The 21,792-nt window shown below is 53.8% G+C and overlaps 1 protein-coding gene across 2 annotated transcripts in view; it reads right to left on the bottom strand.

Annotated features, from left to right (window-relative positions):
• The window catches only part of LOC116949166 (MAM and LDL-receptor class A domain-containing protein 1), a 49,005-nt gene that overhangs the window by 13,548 nt on the left and 13,665 nt on the right, over window positions 1-21,792 (bottom strand). The window contains exons 9-19 of one of the 2 annotated variants that reach the window (XM_032966352.2): window positions 21,238-21,325; window positions 20,512-20,685; window positions 19,983-20,157; window positions 19,101-19,257; window positions 17,971-18,081; window positions 16,943-17,156; window positions 15,124-15,377; window positions 14,473-14,920; window positions 13,769-14,020; window positions 11,662-11,819; window positions 11,330-11,513 (exon numbers count right to left, since the gene is read on the bottom strand). In XM_032966352.2, coding sequence (XP_032822243.2) covers window positions 11,330-11,513; window positions 11,662-11,819; window positions 13,769-14,020; window positions 14,473-14,920; window positions 15,124-15,377; window positions 16,943-17,156; window positions 17,971-18,081; window positions 19,101-19,257; window positions 19,983-20,157; window positions 20,512-20,685; window positions 21,238-21,325 — 2,215 coding nt within the window. The remainder of the gene's footprint in view (window positions 1-11,329; window positions 11,514-11,661; window positions 11,820-13,768; window positions 14,021-14,472; window positions 14,921-15,123; window positions 15,378-16,942; window positions 17,157-17,970; window positions 18,082-19,100; window positions 19,258-19,982; window positions 20,158-20,511; window positions 20,686-21,237; window positions 21,326-21,792) is intronic. The other variant, XM_076069218.1, reaches the window with a different exon arrangement.

The raw sequence follows: 21,792 nt of genomic DNA, 5'->3' as shown, positions 1-21,792 counted from the left end.
ATTGGCACCACCTTCGTCATTATCACCACCTTCATCATTATCACCACCTTCATCATTGCCACCACCTTCGTCATTATCACCACCATCATCATTGGCATCATCGGCATCAGCATCTTCAGTATCAACGTCAAGAGCAGCACCATCATCAGCACCAACAGCATTGGCTTCGGCATCGGCATCATCAGTACCATCCTCGGCATCATCGGCCATAATCAATCCACCGCCGGCTGAAGGCCTCCCAACCCCAAGGCATCGCGATCTCTCACGATCCTGTAATGGAGCAATCCGTCTAACACCTGCGCACGAGCAGATTTTAATGATCGCTCCATCTCTGCAATGGACGTCATTCTTGAAGCGTGTCTCCATTGTGTATGCATGTGTGCATGTCTTTGTGTGCATTCGCGTGCGCATGTGCATGGTTGTGTGTGCGGGGAGCGGGAGTGTGGTGGTTAGCGAGCTGCGCTCCGAGCCTGGCGGCACGATTACGATTCCCACTCGCACCCAACAACACCAGTGACGAATATATGAACTGGTCCTGGGCCTCCCCTAGGTCGACTCAGACTCAAATGAGTAGTTGGTGCGATGGGTAAACATCGCCACTCGGGAGACAAAGGCAACCGGGAATTGTGCTGGCCACCCGCCCCCTCGTGTGCCGTGCGAGCCTTCGTAGGTGCTCGCTAACAGCACTTGTCCCGACAGTCTGTAGGGTCGCACTCATTACACGCCATAGATGAGCCACAATACTTTGCTGATCTAATCAAGGTGCATAAACCATCATGCAAACTCCGGTCATCCTCACAAAGATGGTCACTGCATCGCCCACTTTCAGATGCGCTTCTGCTGCTGTCCAGAACTCCTCTTCCTTTCCATATTAGAAAGCCACTCGAGCTAGACACTTGTAAATAATGTAGGTTGAAAACTAATTTCTTTAAAAAAACTGCTTTGAGTGCTTAGTTTGTTGTCCTTCCCCCGCACCTCTAATTAGTTCAACACACATACGTAAGTACCGCCAAGGCTATACCGGGGGATCCTTGTCATTGTGCGTGTGTTAAGTGTGTAAATCTGCAGCGCATGTGAACTTTGGCTCAATCGCGCCCTGCGTTGTGCAAGATTTCTGACGCCCGACAGCCGAGCCTGGCCCTCCGCTGCCATCATCGCCACGCACGGCACAACGCACGTGACCCCCTGTCATGGCCCGCCCGCGCAGACAGACGCGGAACGCACCAGCATGGACAGCTGAAACAAATAAACGTCCCGGCACAAATTGATAAACAAGCGTCAGCTGACACGGAGCGCTGCTCTGTGAGAGCAGCTCTCACCTCGTGCCAAGCTTCCCCCCGCCCCACCCCTGTCCACCAAAGACAAAGATCCCCCGTATAGCCTGCACATGCTGTTGGGGCAAGTGCTGTTAGCGAGCCCATATGAAGGTTGGCACGGCACACGAGGGGGTGGGTGGCCAGCACCACGCCCGGCCGCCTTTGTCTCCCCCAGTGGCGATGTTGACACACCGCACCAGGAACTCATTTGAGGCTGAGTCGACCCAGGGGAGGCACAGGACCGGTTCAAATAACTGTCTCTGGTGTTGGCCGTGAGCGGGAATCGAACTCGCTCTCCCCGGGGTTGATAGCGAGGCGCGCTTACCACCGCACCCCCACCACCAAACCACCACCACCACTACCCGCCTCGGCCCACATCCTTGCCTCCTTCGTTTCAAACAAAAAACATCCATCTCTACCAAACTCGCCAAGCGGAAGCGGGAGACGAGGAGGAGGCGCTCTGTGTGGAGCGGGGGGGGGGGGGGGGGGGCGATGCAGCGCGGTGGGGGGCTGGGGGGAGAGTTTCTCGCTCCGGTTAAATCTGACCGGGCTGGGGGGGGATTTGGGGATTCAGCAAAAAAAAAAAAAACAAGGCTCCAGCGCTAGAGCCAATGGAAATACGAATCCAGAGCGAAAGATTTAAAAAAAAAAATATCAACGCTTAGGTTTTGCACGGACAGGTGCGACTTATTCTAGGGGGGGGAGGGGGGGCACAAGTGGCATAGCGGGGCTGGCACAAGGGACAAGTTGGTGAACCAACCCCTGCCTGCCCCTCGATGTCACCCGGCAGCCTGCGTCCCCCTCCGTCCCATTTTGGGCTTCGGCACAGTTGCACCGCCTGCACACTCGACAGTGACGCCACCGGTGAACACGAAGCAACTTTGTAGCTCTACTCTTCGGTTCTATTGGGTAAAGTCACGTGACTTTACCCAATAGAACCAAAGAGTATGGATTCTAGCATTCACGAAAGCTTTAAATCTAGAATTTTGTAGCTCGCCACGCTCTGAACTTCCAGGAATTCTGGATTCAGGGTTTTCGACTCTGAGTGAGGTTTTGAGTCTTGGAGTAATCAACTCTCCCAATTTTGACACTTTTGTGAGTAAAATGTTAGCAAGGGGATCTAGAATTCAACAGTACCATGAAGACCTTTACATTTAGAATAAATATCTTGCGATGTTTAGTGTTCACTCGTGGGGGGACATGCGTTAGCGAGGGCCTTTACTTTCATAACTGCAGTTGGTTTGAACAAGCGTGCTGGACAAAAAAAAAACTCCCAAATACTTTGTCACTAAAAACATGTGAGAACGCTTCTCAATGAGGAACTTAAAACGAAAAAAAAAATTTGTTTACATATAAAAGAGAAAAAAACAAATTGTGCAGCAATGGACATGATCCAGTGACCCCTCACAGGCCCCGAGGTGCCACGTGACTGCTGCCTCACCTCGTACGCTCCGGGTTTTTATTTTATTTTCTGCTGTGCGCACTCGAGCCGGGCAATTGAACCGCTCCCGCCGTAGCCACTGAGCCCATCCTCAGACTCAGAATCGGAATCTTTGCCTCGACTGCAGGAGGAATCCGATGAGCGACGAGGCCCGTTTATCGCAGATGTCCCAGGAGGGGCAAGGGTTCAGAAAGTTACAACGACAAATGACTAAAACACGATTTAGGAGTGCAAAGTACAGGAAAGGTAAACAAATTATTTAAAAAAGAAATCTTTATTTATTTATTTTACCAACTGAGCTGTAAGCTTCTCTTTCAGAAGCGGATGTCGCTATCACAAATAATAGCTCAACGAAGTGGCTTATCACGTGGAAATGTATAGCAGCCAAATAATCGAAACGTGTGTACATGCATGTTGATTTTTTTATCTGGTGGGAAAACCAGAGGATCCGGAGAAGAAAAAAATCCACACGACCACGGGGAGCGAGACATGCACATTCCAAATATATACAGCAGGCATCAAGGGTCGGGGTCGAACCCCTGACCTCCCGCATACCAGGCGAAGAAAACAACATCTCACCACTGCATCGCCCTGATACGGACACAGTACCATGCAGCGCGTGTCGAGGGCTCTTTAGATCTCATGCTGCGACGTGGGAATGCAGTGGAACACTGTCAGGTCGACTGATGATCCAGCACTCACCAAATCACACCAGTCACTCCCTCACTGGCCGTCGGTTGCCCACGTATCGCTCCTCCATCCGCTTCTGTTCCCATGAAACTTCGCTAATCGAATCCTTCGCACGAGGTCAGGCCTCGGTCGACCAGGCTGACTGTCTGCGTCTCACCATTGGTCAATGTAAACATGACTCCTTGTAAAAAAGATGTCAGTTTTTTTGCCAGATAAAAGGGTAAAAATAAAAACAATGATCAATGATCATGTCTGCGTCTCGTCAAAACTCTGTTCGACGACCACACTGCAGGTTGCAACAAGGCACTCGGCTCACTCACTACTCGCTCACTCACCACACTGCAGGTCACAACGAACCTCTTGCCGCTTCCTTCCCTCGCTTCGCTCCACTGTCACATACACCTCCAGGCTGTTGGGGCAGGTGCTGTTAGCGAGCAGCAGCACCTGTGAAGGCCGGCATGGCGCACGAGGGGGTCGGGTGGCCAGCACCACGTCCGGCCACATTTGTCTCCCTAGTGGCGATGTTTACACACCGCACCGGGTACTCAGTTGAGGCTGAGTAGACCTATGAGCGACCCCAGGACTCGCCGTGAGCGGGAATCGAACTCGCGTCGCAGCATGCTAACCACTGCGCCACCGCTCAGAGCCTTGTGTTTTCCAATAAAGCGAATACAGTACCAACAAAAAACCCCAGACGAACCAATGCAACTCCCCATACAGGGTCCATCCACAGAAACATGTGTGGATTTGGCAGGAAAATAAATACACACACGGAATAGGTTTTTTTCTTCTTCAAAATAAACCCCCACTAAATGGTCAAACGCGTAGGGCGAGCGAGCACTGTGGACGTGTTTACGAGCACCAAAGCTGTCGTGTTGCGAAAAACAATAATCCCTCGGAACACGCGTTCGGAGGGAGGTAGAGGCGCGGCCCCTGCAATCGCCCGCTCATCACGCCACTGCTGGCGGAAGGGCCTCCCCGCTCAGTGGGTGTATTTTGAAGAGAATGAAGAGGTTGGAGTAGCCGTGCACTTTTCCCCGTCGTGATCCGCCGATCGGCGAACCACGGTGAGCCCATTCGTACCGGGTTGGGTGTACAGAGGCCACCGAGCGGGAATTTAAGAAACTCGCCACCGTTGTGTCGACCTGCTACGCATCGAGAGATGGAATCGAATCGTAGACCACAAGATTGGATGTCCAGTGCGCTGACGATCAGGCCATGGCAGCGTTCATGAATACAGTCTCAGTAAAAGGGCGCCGTGGTGGCGAGATGTTAACGACCTCGACTGGTGTACAGGAGGTCGTGGCTTCGATTCCGACTCTGACAACTGCTGTATATTTAGAGCTTGCGTGTCTCCCTTCCCCATGGTTGCGTGGATTTTTCTCCGGGTCCTCCGATTTTCGCCTCCACATTTAGAATAAGCATCGCGCGTTCGCAGTATTTGGCCGCTGTAAATTTCCACACGATGACAAGCCACTTCGTTGAGCTCCCATTTGTGGCCAGGTCGTTTCTGAAAGAAGAGCTACGGAGCACAGTGGACCTTACCTGCTCAAATTAAATGTAGCGCATGTGTGTTTTTATTTATTTAAGTAATTATCAAAAAAAATGTCTAGCGGCATCCTGGAGTCTGCGCTGAAACAATGGGCGCAACGCGACGAAAAAAATCGAAACCAGCTGTGACCATCGAAGGATTTCGAAAAAAACTGGAATAACGACGACAGACAGCGGCGAAGCACGGGAAGTGTGGAGAGGGGAGAAGAGGCTTTGGAGTTCGTTCAAAGGGAAGATCACCCAGGGTGAGGTTTTGACGGACGATTTTGAAAGTACAAGGAGTGCAAGTGATTCGCTGGGACCCCTGAAGGGGTGGCGAGAAACACCACAGAGATAACAACACAGAGATAACACCACAGAGCTGTCGAAGGAGCAGCTGGGCCATGGAAGTGTGCGTCGTGAGATCCCAAAGTGCTGATGGGACAAGAAGGGCAGACTAATAATTAAGTACGGCGAGTGGGCGCCGCAAGCCCGGCGAGGCCTTCATCTAGCAGTGGAGAGAGAATGGCTCGAGATGACGATGATGATGCCACAAATGAACCACAATACCGTACTGATCTCGTCGATGAGCGTAAACAAATCACGCGAACTCCGATCATTCTTGCGGCAGCGGCTTCTGGCTGGCCATCGAACTGCGTCGCGTGGCGCTTTCAGGTGCCCTCCTACGGCTGTCTGGAACGCTCTTCCTTCCGATTTTAAGAAGCCATTGTCGGCTATGCACTTTTCAATCGAGATCGAAAACTAATTTATTTAGAACTGCGTTTTGCTGTTTAGTTTGTTATCCTTCCCCCACACCTCCGATTAGCAGCGTTGGTTATGTTACGGCGGTGCGAAAGAAGTTCAACGTACATGACGATGATGACGAATGTCACATTGAAAGCTGCGGTCGTTTTTCACCTCGCTGTTGCTTGGACAGTGAACACAACCTAGCTATGTTTTCATGGTCGCATTGGCAAAACCCCCCCAAATCTCTTCTTTATGAAAACGGGCTCACGCTGCCAAAGCACAAGTGGGGTGGGGGCAGCATTGGGGGGGGGGGGGAAAGGACGGGGAGGCATGCGAGAACTGATGTGGAGGGGAGCAAGGGGGGACAGTGGTGGTGGTGGTGGTGGAGGGTGTGGGCCACATAACTGTGGCTGTGTTTACAATGCTCCCAATCCACTGCATTGTTTTCATTGCAAACTCTGCAACAATTGTGTGTGTGCGACCGTTGCATGAAATGCGTTCTTTTTGAACAACAACAAAAAACCCAGCTCATATCTTGTCGATACAAACCTGGGCTGTGTGTCCGGGGCTATTCCACAAACAGTTTGAAGCTTCGCGAATATATATTAAAAAAGGGACCTTTAAATTGACTTTTGCGAGCGCTTTAGTAATGTCACTGTTACGTGACTGCTGGACTTTGGAATGCATCGGTGCAGCGACGTCACTGCTGGATCATCCGTGGGTCCTCTTTCTGTGTCTAGGAATTGTCATTCCCAATGTCCTTTTGGCAGCTCAGAATCAGAAGAATTACACTATTAATTTATACTGGAGGAATCCCATGAGATATATAGAAACGTGCTCTTTTTCACAGGTGTCCAGTAGGGTTACGGGTCAGAACGTTAGAACAACAAATAATACGTAACAACTATATCATGAGACCTTGTTGCCAGTACCAAAGTATGAAAAATAAGATTAGGTCTTAATCTTTCTGGCAATAAAACAGGTGTTAAGATGTTCAAACACCAAACAGATACATTTTGCAAGGAATCAAGTTTGCATTAATCACACACATTACTTGAACATGCAAACAAACATGCTCTGATAATTAATCATATACGCATTGCCTTTGAAACTGATTGGTCTACACCAGAGACAGCCTTCTTTAGAAAACATGTGACAGGCGTGCAACGTATTGACAAGGTCCCTAGCGCTGCTCACGATCGCACAGAACAAGAAGCCACGTTGTGCTGATGAGACTCGGAAAGTGGAAGCAGGTGCCAGCGTGTGACCGTTCAAAACGCGAGACGCAGGATACGTTGGCCCAGAAGGATGTTCCTTTGGCGGATGGACACAAATGTTATTGAATGTTTTTTTTGGACAATGAATCGGAGCATCGTCCATCCGCCCTCCAAAGTTCCACCATCCAACGCGTGTGGGGAGTGGTGGTGTAGCGGCTAGCGCTACGCTTGCGCTACGAAACTCGGCAACCCGAGTTCGATTCCCGCTCAAGGCCACCAACAGAAGTGATAGCGATTGTCTAAACTGGTCGTGGGCTTCACCTAGATTGACTCGGCCTAAAAACAGTACCTGATGCAGTGTGCAAACATCGCCACTAAGGAGACAAAGGCGGTCAGGCGTGGTGCTGGCCATTCACCCTGTTTCCCGGGCCATCAAATGTGCTCGCTAACAGCACTTGCCCCAACAGTCTGTTAAGACTATATGGATTATCTTTGTTTTTGCTGTACATGTGAGGAGCGGTGGTGCAGTGGTTAGTGCATGGCACAGTGAATCCAGGAAACCTGAGAAGGAATCCTAACACTGGCTAAGAGCATTGGAGTGCAACATTAGGACTCTTCCTGAGCCTTCCCTAGGTCGACTCAGCCTTAAATGAGTACCAGGTGCATTATGTATCAAAAGGTGCTTGCTAACAAAACTGGGCCTTTGTCTCTGTTGCTTATGTGTGTATGTGTGAATACATATACATGCATGCTTAAATGTACGTGTATGCACATATGTTTACGCGTGTGTGCGTATTTGCACACGTGTATCTGATGTCAGTGGGATGCTGGTTGGCTGGCTGGCTGGCTAAATGGTCGACTGGCTGACTGCCTCAATGGCTGGCTGACTGGCTGGCTGACTGGCTGCATGGCCGACTGGCTGACTTCGTGACTGGCTGACTGACTGCCTGACCAGCTGGCCGGCCGACTGGCTGAATGGCTGACTGGCTGAATTGGCCGACTGGCCGGCTGCCTGGCCGGCCGACTGGCTGACTGGCCAACTGGCTGGCTGGCCGTCAATAATGAGGAGCGTGGCGAGAGGTGCCCAGTCTGGCCAGGGCCAGCGCTCCTCCCAGCAGGCTGCGGACACGCGGACTGCGCGTCGTGGGCGACGCGTGAGAATCGCCGGCCCAGCGGCTCTCGCCACAACATCTCCGCACGCATCCTTCCCCCCCCCACCCCGTTCACTCGCGGAGATTTACAACAAATTAGGAACATCGTGTTCTGTAAACTGTACGGTTTTGTTGCTGGCCGCAGCACTTCTCAATTTCTCTGGGTATGGATTGTTTAAAAAATATAAATAACCCACCCCCTCCCCACTACCACCCCCCCACTCCGCTCCCCACCGATGCGTTTTTGGGTCGTGCCGCCCGTTGTTCGGCACGGAGCCGGAGGGTCGCTCCGCTATTGCCGGGAGCTTCTTGGCAAAGCCGCGGTTCGCGCCGAGTGAAACGTGCCGTCGGGAGGGCCGCTCGGCACTCCGCAACGCCCCAGAGGAGCTCCACTTTGCAAAGGGGCTTCTTCTCAACCAGAACTAAAGCCCCATGAGCGGGGCATGCGCCGTGGGCAGAAGGCTCAGCAATAAATGTCGCTCGTTTATAATAAGACACTCGCCTCCCATTCATTTTCACCTGCCCCCCCCCCCCCTCCCTTCCCTTTCATACCACATTATTTTTGTTTTATCCCAATTGATGTTATCTATCCATCGTACTTTGGTACCTGTTGAACAACATTTCCAAATAAAAGGCTAAACCACGATAACCTTGCTATCATACACATTTGTAATCTAGAGATACAAGTCTGGAATTATACCATTGTTAGCAATTAAGAGGACCAGATGTCCCCTCCAGTACCGCACAGTACGGATGAACTACCTGCCGACACACACACAGCCCCCTCCACCCACCCCGTGCAGGTGATTCAATCAATCGTCACGACTCAGGATCGTAATTTTAGTCAAGAATCAATTCATTTCTTTGCACTGCAGAGAATGGAAGCGCCTCGAAGTGGCTACCACGGTGATGCTTAAACCCATTACGTGAAATATGTGAATCTTAAAACACATCGATAGACACACAAGCGATTCGCTGCAGACCCTGACAAGTTGGCCACGATCCCTTCTAGCGACGTGCCCTGCCCAAGTCTACTTTCTCTTCTGAAGCGTCACTCTGATGCCTTTAACTTGCGTACGATCTCAAATCTGCGGGTGGCTCTGTCCGGCAACGTTCGTTCCTGATGCCTTCTTGGCAGCCACACTTGGACGCAAGCTTAGAGCGTCAACGGCGTTGCACACGGTCGATATCATTCTACGGAACGATTCATCGTCGTACCATCCCGAGTGGGGATATAAACCAAACGGCTCTCCAAGCACACGTGGCCACGCGTGTGTTGTAGCTTTGTTGAACGTGATACAAGGAAGGCTAACGAACTATAACTAAAAAAACTAAACCATTTCTTATTGTATAAGGTAAGGCCCACGGAGCTATATAGTTCCTTTTCAGAAGCGACCTGGCCACAAATGGTAGCCCAATAAAGTGGCTGATCATGTGGGCATTTATAGCAGCCAAATACTCTAAACGCATGTTCATTCTAAATGTGGAGGGAACAACCGGAGGCCTCCGAGAAAAACCCATGCGACCACGAGGAGAACATGCAAACTCTAAATATACATATTCTTGGGTCTTTCGGTAAAGTCACATGGATAGGTTCAAAGAAAATAATTAAAAAATAACAGAAAACTACGACGTTTCGATCAAAACGCAAGCAGGTCGTTTCCAGGAAAAGGGGGGTTAGCTTTCAATGGAAACGGTTTATAAGGGTTTGAAATGGGCATAGCCCAAATGTCAGCAGCCAATGATAATGTAAGTGTTTGGCAGCGAGCCCGGCGGTGGTTCGTTTTCCACCAATCAAAGGGCTGCCAGGTGAAAAATTAGCATGTTAATGAGAGATTAGTATGTTAATGAGAAATTAGCATGTTTAAAAGAGATTAGCATGTTAATGGCAGATCGCAGAGCCGCAACCAAGGGGTCCGCGCGCGAAGTGACTGTGAAAGCGCAAGTTTGAAATGGGCGAAAATACAACTAACATCGGAAGGTGGTAGGATGGGAACATCATAGCCAATTATGACTTAAACTGGTTGATAATATCGAAATATACAGCAGCGTCAGGGTCGGGTTCGAACCCACGAACCTCTTTGTATACCAGGCGAGGTAGTTCACATCTAACCACCATGGTGCCCAATGAATGGGTGATGGATCCTCTTGACCGCGTTTGTTTGCCTCCTTTGGTTGCCACTCCATTGTTTGTCTCGATATGGAGGCAAGGGTTGGTGGATAACGCAGAGATTGTAAAACTCCCAAATCGTCTGGCCTACGAGGTGGGCACCACGGTGGCGGGATGGTATCCACCCAAGTACTTGCCTACTGAGTGTCGTTCGATACCAGATCAACCAAGTGTATACTTGCCCAGCTTTGTATTTGGACGACTTTGTGCTTGGGAATGGAGGGGACCACCCAGATATTAGGTTCAGTCCGACCTTCATCTCTCCAGATAAGGTTGACTCAACAAGACCGTTTGAGTTTTCAGTTCGACAATATTTGTTAAGTTTTAAAAAGATGCAGCTTTTTTCATTTTATGGGGATAAAAATTTCCATATAAACTCCGGTTAGCACGGTTGGCTACGGACGGTGCGAAAGAAGTTCAACGTGCATACATATGAACGCAAGACATAACAGTTGACATGACGCTTTACCTCGGCCTTGCTCAAGTTACGTGAACATCTGGAGTGCTCAGGTTCAGAGTGCGTGACTCCGATGCGTGCGAGACTCCAATGTGTGCGAGCTTCAAGCGGACAGCGGCGATTCAATGCTTCCACCACCGCGTCCCATCTAGTTCATCGTTTCACCACTAGGAGTGCTGTAGTCGAGCGTTCGGGTTACCACCACGGCCCATCTGGAACTGAATAAGACAGATATCTGCCATGTTACGTAAGCTTAACAGCGCCTGGTCGCTCCGTGGTAGAGCGAGTGGCTCGCAACCTGAATCATTCCAGCTCAAATCCTGCTGTGGAGTTGACTCAGCCCATTATTCCTCTCGGGGTCGACAAAATCAGCACCACTTTGTGGGAAATTCCTATGGTTGTGCTATGGAAAGACTCACGCCTCCCCCCCCCCCCTTCGCCTGGGTATAGAAATGTGGAGTTTCCACGACTTGCCGAGGGCTATAAACAAGAGCATGAGCAGGGGGAAACCGATCACTCCGGACTCGTGAAGTCGAGTTTCAACTTCACGTGCCGATAATCCCGCTCCGTGCTCTCCCCGACCGCCGCCGCCGCTGCCGCCGTTGCTCACCGGGCGAGCAGTGCAGGAAGTCGATGTCGTCGATGGCGGTTCCGCCCGCGTAGTTGTGCGTGCGCACTCCCTCCAAGATGACCACGAAGTTGCGCAGGCGCTTGAGCGGCACCAGCGCCTGGCGCCAGACCCCGACCTGCTCGCCCGGCTGGCTCCTCCACATTTCGATCAGGTTGTACTCCGTCTGCCGAGGGACGGCCGCGATGACGGGACCGATCGCGATGACGGGACCGATCGCAACAACGACGGCACCGAACGCGACGATGGAAGTGAATGCGACGACGATGATGGAACCGTGCACGTGGGCGAGACAGGGAGCAGCGCGTACGGACCTTGACAATGATGCGCAGGCTGCCGGAGGTGGCGGAGGACACGTAGTACCAGAAGGAGAGGGTGCAGAGGCGGCTCGACTGGTGGAACTCGCCGCTCTTCAGGTGGCCCTTGTCGCCCTGCCGCCCGCTCTGCGTCGGCTCCAAGAAGAAGAAATGGCCTGAATAGGAATCAAGATTTTTTTAATATATATTTTTTTAGAGCTGGGGGAATTCGATGAGCTACGGAGCTCTTTTTCGCGCGTGTCGATTTGACGACACCCCCTCAACACCGCAGCACGGTTAGCTTGGCCCTGGTTGCTTGGAATGACGTGGGGGGGGCGGGGGGAGGACCTGTTAAAATTTTCGAACTCACTTCAACAAAACCTGGCCCCTGGATCCCAGTGGTCAGTGCCAGTGCAGCTACACCTCCTGCACTCTCAACACCTGCGCACACTGCCCCACCGCCAACGCCGAGCTACGTTCGCCACGGGATGTTCAAGTTCGCTCTGCGAAGGAGCCCGAGCGGACGCATTCGGCAGGTATCTGTGAAGTCGGGAGGTGAACGCGGCGTGGAACGCACGGACACACGGCTGCCTCTGATGATTATCATAATGAAGCTGATGGGATTGATACCGCTCCTGATACTGATGCCACTACCCTGATAGTGATGATGATCCAGATTATGTTAGTGAAGCTGAGTATGCTGTGTGAGACGAGGAGGGGGCTGAGCCCTCAGCACGGGGCGGGGACTGCAGGCGATGGGGACAAAGCCTCCTCTGGTTCCACCACCGCCACCACCACCACCACCACGACCCCCATCACAATCGCTGCTACCACCACCGCCACCACCGCCACTATCACCACCACGACCCCCATCACAATCGCTGCTGCCACCACCGCCACCACCACCGTCGCCACCGTCACCACTGCCACCACCGCTGCTACCGCCACCAACACCACCACCGCCACCATCACCACCACCGTCACCACCGCCACCACCGCTACCACCGCCACCACCGCTGCCACCGCCACCAACACCGCCACCACCGCCACCAACACCACCGCCACCACCACCACCACCGCCACCACCACCACCACCACCTCCACCACTGCCACCACTGCCGTCGCAGCCACTACCGCCACCACCAGGGTTGGATTACCATGGGCTTTAGGGGATGCAGCCCAGGGCACTATCTATCCTGCTTTATAATGTCTGAAATACTGGAGCACAACGATGCATCCTATGCATAATGCGTTAATTAAACCCATAACATCACTACTACCAGCTATGCGCCATTGTCAAAATAGTTTTAAAATTCGTACATTACACTGCAAAACCCAAACTCAAGAACACAGAGTAAACAACCACTTGCGTGCGGGTGTCATGTTCCATATGTGCCCTCTACTGGCAGACTAATGGCTGCTTACAGACTGGCGCCGAGTCACTGTCTGCCGCATAGGGATGGCTGCCATTGCGGGTGCCCCTTCAAATGTTTGCTCAGCAATCCAAATCACATGCCAAACTATCGGAAGGTGGGCAGAGGGGAGGGGGGAACCCCCAGTGACAGCTGTCCATGCCCTCCATAAATACGATTATTATTATGGACGTCTGTGAAAAAGAGCTTCATAGCTACATCATGGGACCTCCTTTGCCAGTACCCAAATATGAGAAGAGGTTTTCCCTTTTTTTCTGGCAAAAAAACTGGCATCATAACTGGCAAAGGAGGACTCACGATGTAGATGCTCACCCCGAGCTCTCATTACTCTGATAGTGGCATTGTCTTTGGGCTGTTCGCCTTTTGGCGTCCTCTGGCCAAACACCGTTTGAGACGAGGCTCAAAGGAAAGCTGTCTCTGGTGTCGACCAATCAGTTTCAAGGACAATGCATACATTATCAGAGTATGTTTTTTTGTTTGCATTCTGACCACAAGCATTGTGGTTAATGCAGACATGTTTTGTTGCCAGAAAAAAGGGGAAAACCTATTGTCACGGCTTTATACCTCATCGGATTCCTCCAGTATGAATAATTACTTTGATTCCAGCCGCGGGGCCCCCGATAAACCTCAACATAGGTCTAGCTGTAGTGGCCGGCCAAGCGAAGCCACCGTCACGGCCGTGTGTTGTCTACCCTGCTCGGAGCCCAGCGTGTGGTCCACGGGGGGGCGCGGGCCGTGCGGGGAGCCGCGGCCCAGGACCCAGTTGAAACAGTCGGACTGCGAGTTCTCCCAGCCGCAGGTGTCGCCTTGCTCGAAGGTGCACGCGGAGCCGCACTCGCTCTCGTCGGAGCCGTCCTCGCAGTCCGCTCGGAAGTCGCACAGCTGCTCCTCGTGCACGCACTGGCCGCCCGTCGCGCAGGGGCGCTGATCGCGCCTGCAGTGGTCTTGGAGGGAGCCGGGTGAAAAGGCGGGTGGGGACGCGCGGCGGGGGGGGGGGTGTGCAGAGGTCATACATCGGAAATTCATGTTCCATTACAGTCAAAGCGATATTTAACATTTCCAGAGGTGAAATTTAGGAAGATTAAGCAACGGAACTCGATGTAAAGTTACGAGGCTATTTTTGGTGACCGGTTTTGCTGGGAGCATCAACTCACCGCCATGAAGACACCGCATTTCGTCGCAGGCATCTGCAACCCTGGCTACGAACCCAGGACTTCGGCGGAGCCGGCCGAGCACTCCGAGGCCCACGAGCGAGCGTCCACCGCTGCACGATGTGAACGCGAGGACACGCGCAGCAACAACCCGCGCCGCGCGTCGCGGTTCCCACCCCAGTAATTTCGCTCGCCCGTGCCGCTAGCATCTCCACGGCACGATGAGGAGGAGGTTCTCTACTCACCGTGGTCGCCGGAGCCGTTGTTCGGCGGCACCACGACGGGAGTGCACTCCATGCTGAAGGTGATGTCGTCGAGGGCGATGGCCGTGCGGCTGCCCGTGCCCACGAGGCCCTCAATGATGACGGAAAAGGGGTACGGCGCATCGAGTATGACCTCCTCGCGCTGCCATACTGCATCCTCCTGCTGGTCCGTCAGGTTGAGGAGCAGCTGCCAGCCGTCCTGCTCCACCAGCAGCTCCAGGTCCTCTCCGTCGAGGGCTTCGGTCGAGGAGGACGCGGACGAGGAGGAGGAAGAGGAGGCCGAGGAGAAGGAGAGGGGCTGCCGGCGCAGCTTTCTGCCGGAGAGCTGCGGCTTCCCGTCCAGCGCAGATACCAGCCACCCGGCCAGCTCGGCGCGGTAGATGCGCAGCGAGCCCACGCCTTTACCCAGCATGCAGTAGTGGAACAGCAGCTGTACTCGTTCACATAGCACGTCGTTGCGAGACAGATCATTGTACGCTCACGATGACAAATGTGGTCAGGGAACTTTGTATAAGTGTCATTATTTTTGTTACATATTTTCATTGGGCTCTTCGCATGTCCGCCACTTGCAGGAAATGGTGTCGCTCAGAGGGGTATGTGCAAAAGGGGAACAACAATCGTCAAAAAAGAAACCTTGCAATCGCGTGTGCCGGCGCTGATGGGTGGCACGGAGATGCGTGCCAGCTGCCCCGGCAGGCGCGGGAAAGTGCTCTCCAGGCTGAGGTAGTGGCCGCGGGGGTCGCGCAGTGTGTGGTCTGTGGGCATCGGCCCCCCACCGCCTAGCGGGGAGCTGCCCGAGCTGAGCGTCCAGTCGGCGTCGTCAGCGTCGTACCACTGGCGCCACGTGCACAGGTCGAACTCGAAGTTGCAGTGGCCGGGGTAGCCCGCTGTGTGGCCCACACAAAGGCAAAGGTCTCCGTGAAAAGCCTTAACAGACTGTTGCGGAAAGTATGTACATATGTACGTTTTGGTGGTGGCCAGCACCTCGCCTGCTGGCCTTTGTCTCCCCAATGCTGATGTCTACTACGCACCGCAGTGTGTACTCATTTTAAGGTGGAGTCGACCTAGAGGAGGCCTGGGACCGTTTCAAATATTCGCCACTGTTTTTGGTTGTGAGCGGAATCGAACTCGGGTCGCCGGGTTCCTACTTGACATCTCTGAAGAAGAGCTTCACAGCTCATCGCATTTCTCCAACATAAACAAAGATTCTGATTCTAAAGATTGAGGCACAGCTCGCTAACCACATGGCTTCCGCTCCCCCGCGTGCACGCACACGAAAAAAACAAACGCTCGCACACATACCTAAGTATGCAAGCACGCATGTGTGCACGCACGTACACAAACGGCGACATATTGATGTGATGGGATTCTGCAGTGATGAGCCGCCCGGTTGGAAGCGTGGCCGCGGGATGTTCACGGGTGGCTGATGGCCCCCGCTTTCAGACCCCGCATGCCAGCGCCGCTGGCTCGGCATCTCTTTGACCTTTGCAGCGGGTGGCTTCGTTAAGTTCGAATCCCTCGCCTCGGGCTGCTTGTGCGGTCACTCCTTTTGACCCGTCCCTCGGCTACTGTCTCTTTGCAGTCAGTGGCGCCGGCTGATCCGTAGAGGGTCGTTGGCTGATCCGTAGCGGGTCGTTGGCTGATCCGTAGTGGGTCGTTGGCGATCTCAGCGGTGAGCAGCCGGAAACCCCCTCCCCCCCCCGAACCACCCATCCACCTTGGAGTTACTGGTCCTCGGTGCTTTTTATCTCTTTCAGTCTCAGCGCTTCATGTTTTCACGAGTACAAGGTACACCTATTCTTAATAACCCTGTATCATTGTAGCTCAATATTCCTGTGCTGCTATTGACAGTGGCGAGAAGTTAACTACCCCCCCCCCTCCCGGTACACAGGAGGTCGTGGGTTCGATCCCGACTCTGACGCCTGCTGTATATTTGGAGTTTGCGTGTTTCTCTCTCTCTCTCCCCGTGGTCACATGGAATTTCCTCTGGGTCCTCCGGCTCCACATTTAGAATCAACAGCACGCGTTTAGAATATTTGGCTGCGATAAATGTCCACATGATGATAAGCCACTAGGCTGCGCTATCATTTGTGGCAGGGTCACTTCTGAAAAAGAGATGCATAGCTCAGTGGGTCTTACCTGGTAAAATAAAAATTGTAAAAAAAGTCGTTTCAGAGAAATCCAAGATGCCACGAAAACGCAAGTGTTCCGGCACATTCCGGATAATATCGGTCATCGCTCTACTTCCTCCCTCTCTCCCTCTGACCCAGCCTGGCGGCCCCGGCTGACCACCACCACCACCACCACCGCCACCGCCACCACCACCACCACCACCGCCACCACCACCACCGCCACCACCGCCACCACTACCGCCGCCACCACCACCACCACCACCGCCGCCACCACCACCATCGCCGCCGCCACCACCACCACCGCCGCCGCCGCCGCTCACCGCAGATCTGTGGCGCCTCGTCCGAATTGTCAATGCAGTCGTTGTTGAAGTCGCAGAGGCTGAACGCCGGCACGCAGAGCCCGTTGTGGCACGGGAAGTCGCTCGCCGAGCAGAGCTCCGTGCCGGGCTCGGGCGGAGCGCAGTCCGAGAACTCCAAGTCGTCGATGGCGAGGTCGCCAAGGTAGCCCACGCCCTTCCGCACGCGCACTATGACCTGGCGACACGGGGGGGGGGGGGGGGGAGTGGGGGAGGGGGCGGTGAGGGTCAAGGACAGAGGTGCAAGGTTTGTGGGGGCAGGAGCGGCGTGTGGAGTTATGGGGTTACAACGCTAGGCCAGGGGTCCGGCAACCTTTCAAAGAAGAAGAATAAACTGCGTGAATTTGTTTTTTTTCCCCTCCTTGTTATTCTTTAACAACGCAGTTTTGACTTTTGAACATTTTGTCGTCACCAAGTCATTCGATAGCGACCAATTCCCCACCATATTCAATAAATTGTTTGTTATCTTTGCGTTAAAGTGTGTTTACATTTTGGCTATCCCCAAATCGGAACTGGAACTCCTTGCAGCCGCTACATTGACAGAGAGAGAGAGAAAGAAAGAAAGTGATACGATAAAGTGATGAGAGAGAATGGTGATGGGAGAATGAGACAAAGTGATGAGAAAGTAATGAGCTTGATTGTTTACGTACTGACTTAAGGAAATTCATTTAAAGGACAGGTTTGGCAGGGCGAACACCGCCATCGGTGACATTTCCTGTTCAGGAGCATCTCCGGAACGTATCGCTCGCAAATGAACGAGGGAAGACCGAACCCCGGGATGGGCGACCGTCGTGCACAAAAACAGGCGCGAGGGGCGCCCGCGGGCCTACGCTCTGGGCGGCGTAGGGCAGTGCAGACAACGCAACCCTGTCGTGTCGTGCCGTATTTCTACGCTGCCACATCTGTCAACGCCCTCCTTCCCCAACACCTGCTGGCCGACGAGGCGAAGTAGATACGGTCAAACAGCGTGTACGGGGCGGGCAGGAACATGCCTGGAAGCGGACGCGCACGCCCAGGAGCACCCGCGCCTGCCTCCAGCCGGCGCCCTGGTCACCGTTCTTCATCCACAGAGGGTACGTCACGTTCATGGAGGACACGAGCACCTGGGCGCGGGGACGCGGTACGGAACGTTCGTGCCAGAACGCTTAGGTCGGAAGCATTGGGTCAGAGCGTTCGGTCAAAACGTTCGGTCGGAATATTCCAACTGAAAGTTCGGACAAAACAATGGGTCCGAAGATTCAGTCGGAACGCTCGGTCAGAACGTTCGGTCGGAGCATTAGGTCAGAGGGTTTCAGTCGGAATGTTTTGCCGGCATGTTAATTTGGAAGATTCAGTCGGAACGTTACGTTGGTAAGGGTCAGCCAGAATAATTGATTGGACCGTTCTGTTGGAACGTTCAGTCAGAAGTCTCGTGAGAACATTTGGTCACAACACTAAAAAAGCCATCATTATTGAAGCACGTCTATCATTCACCGATCGGCCAATCTTACACAGGCAGTATATTAGAACGTTGTTCGTAATGTTTTTTGTGAATGTGCTCGCACGCCTGCCATCGTACTTGTGGTGATCTATGTGCACGATAAAGACGAATGATGAAGGGTCTACTGCTATGATTACTACAAAGAACGTTCAGGCAGAAGCCTTTCTCTAAGTGCTGCCCACAAGGCTATGGAGAAGGCATGGTATGGTTTACTTCCTTCTGATATCAGTAAGCCACTAGAGCAATGGACTTTTAAATCATCGAGATTGAAAACGAATTTCTTTAGAACTGCTTTTTGTGTTCAGTTTTTTGTCCCCACACCTCCGATTAGAACGATTGGCTATGTATGCTGCGAAAGAAGTTCAACATACATACGTACATATGACCCCTCTCTCCCACGACTTCATAAATTGTCACAATTCTGCATGACGATTAGACTCAACATTGTGACATCTTCGTCCGTGGATCCACCAAAGCGGCACAAAACCGAGACGGAAAAAGCGCAACTACATGAACGAGGCCGGGTCGAATTGTGACTCCGAATTGTGACAACCCCTCAGATCACCGTGCTGGAGAATCGTCGCCTGCCTCGAGTGCCTCGTGCGGTCGCAGGAGCCTGCAATGCGCGCGCGGTGCGGATACCTGCAGCAGGCCGATGCTCACTCCCTCCATGTGGTACCAGAAGACCAGGTGACAATTCGGTCCCGAACGACCGATCGTGGGCGTCACGAGGTCCGACGCCTCCCAGAACTTCCCGCTCGAGCTGTCCGCATACAGGTACCAGCCCTCCGCCTCGCCCCTACCGCCACAAACAGCAAGGGCAGGCTGCTAGGGTGCGCAGTGGGGGGCAGCTATCGAGTGCGCAGGTGGTGCAACTGTGCCGCAGTCCACGGGCAGGAGGAGCGCAGGTAACCGGCTACGAAAAAAGGGGAAGGCGGAGGGGGTGGGTGTCGTGGGGGAGGGAGGGTGTGGGGGGACCCAGCGCTGGCACTTGGCTGGGGGCCCTGGCAGCGCCAGCTTTAAGCGTAGAGGCGATGGAGGTGGTGGCAGGTTGCTGGCACTCGGGAGGGGTGGCAATGTCAAGTCGTGCAGTTGGGCAGCTGTGATTGGTGGGTGCATGTGCCCAGGGGCGTCGGGTGGTTGGCATGGGCCCTGGTGGGATTGGCTGCAGCGCATCATCACGGCCGTTGGTGGTGGAGACGTGGGCACGTTTTGACCGATTTTCAATTCCCAGAAATACATATTATTGAATCAACGGTTTTTTTGTTGTAAAGGGAGGTATGAGCATCAGGAGCAACAGCTGCAGTGGTGGTGATAGTGTTTTTGTGGTGCTGGTGGTGTTTTGGTGGTATGGTGGTGGTGTTTTTGTGGTGGTGGCAGTAGTAGTAGTATGGTGGTGGTGGTGTTGGTGTTCTTGTGGAGGTGGCTGTGTTGGCGTTTTTGTGCTGGTGACAGTGGTGGCGGTGGTGTTTTCGTGGTCGCGGTGGTTGCAATATGGTGGCGGCAGAGGGGAACGGCACGCACGTGGTATGGTCGACGGTGGGTCTGTGGTCGGACTCCATGGGGTAAACCGTTGCTCCTTGCCCCAGACTCCAGCGGAACCCATCCTCTTCGTTGCTGCTGCCGCCGCCGCCGACATTGTCCCGGAGGACGGTCCAGAAGCACATGACCCCATCGGTGAACCCGCACAGCGGCAGCACTGCGGGTCGGGTGACGTGCACCGGTGGGAGAGAACGGTTACTGCCGACCTCTCAGCGGCACCAATTTCGGCGTCTCCCGCACGGCATGCGCCTCCCCGGAGAAACGCGGCCGCACCTCAGCAAAGTCATCGACGGACCAAAACATGACGACTGGAGTGTGCGCTCCTCTACATCCCGTACGGCTTCTGCCCGCGAGTTTTTGCGTCGCGACCACGCGTGCCACAGCCTCGTCAGCGCACGGCCAACACCGATCGCCCTCTGCGTCGCTCGCGCACCACCGTCGCTCCACATCTCGTACGGGTCCCGCCACCGCCCCCCCCCGCACCAACCGCCCCACCACCCCCACCGCGTACCGCAGTGAGCCTCGTCGCTGCCGTCGGCGCAGTCTTCGCGGAAGTTGCAGAGCGCGCCCGGGGAGAGGCACGCGGCGTCCGAGCGGCACACGAACTCGCCCTTGGTGCAGTCGTTGGGCAGCAGCGTGGACGAGGCGACGGGGTTCGTCGGGGTCACGAGCAGTGGCAACTCCCCTGCGAGCGAGCGAGCGAGCGAGCGCAGGCGCAAGAGTGAGAGAGGGTCGGCCTGAGATAAGAGTGGGATGTTTGGCAAAAAAACGATCGTGTTTGTGCGTGATCTGGGCGCGGATAGCGCTGAAACTCAATGCTCGTATCTTATGGAAAGCTGCAATGTCTTCTTGAGGTTTAGATAACTGTTTGTGAGGCTTGCCGCCGTAACCAAAAATAAATATCGCGGGAAAGCAGAGCAGTGGTGCAGTGGTTAACGCACTACACCGTGACGCAAGCGGCACGAGATTGAATCCCGGCCACGTCTCAACATCGGTGGCGAGCGAAATCTGAAACGACTCCCCACCTTCACGAACCCGCACTGTACAGGACAGCTCGGGCGAAGCACGCTCAACGAACCCCAACGACGAAGGACGCCTTCATCCAACAGCGAGTTTTCAAAGTGGCTTTGGTGAATTATCGCTAAACATTATTATTATTATTATTGCAAGACTGGAAGGCGCGCTCGTGACATGTCTGCCGCAGAGAACCCCGTGGTGTGTGTCTCCCGTTTCTCACCATCGAAGAGGGGGCAGTTGATGAAGGACAGGTCATCGATGGCAATGTCACTGTGGTAGTCATCGCCAACTACTCCCTCAACCAGCACCTGCACCCACACACCCACACAACACACAAAGAACCCCACCTTCAACAGACTGTTGGGGCAAGTTCCTGGCACGACACATGAGGCGGTGGGTGGCCAAACACTGCGCCCGACCGCTTTCGTTTCCCCGGCGCTGATTGGTTACAAACCGCACCAGGTGCTCATTTAAGGCTGCATCTACCTAGGGGAGGCCCAGGAACGGGCACTGTTATTGGTCATTAGCGGGAATCGAACTCGGGTTGAGCGGGGTTTCTTCGCGCAGCGCGCTAACTGCTGCACCGCCGCCCCCCCCTACAGGCGCACGAGCGCACGGCACACAGCGCGGAGATCTCCACGCACCCAACAAAGGAGCGAGCAAGGTCACCCTTCGCATTTTGTTCGACCTCAAACGTCAAAAGCGTCGCCCCCCACCCACCCATGCCCTTTCGCCCACTTCCACCCACACTGCTACCCCGAATTTCCCTCATTAG

Source organism: Petromyzon marinus, chromosome 2 (genome assembly GCF_048934315.1).
Source record: "Petromyzon marinus isolate PM22_M1 ecotype Great Lakes invasive population chromosome 2, UKy_Petmar_22M1.pri1.0, whole genome shotgun sequence".
NCBI lineage: Eukaryota > Metazoa > Chordata > Hyperoartia > Petromyzontiformes > Petromyzontidae > Petromyzon > Petromyzon marinus.
This window is presented reverse-complemented; position numbering and strand designations above follow the sequence as displayed.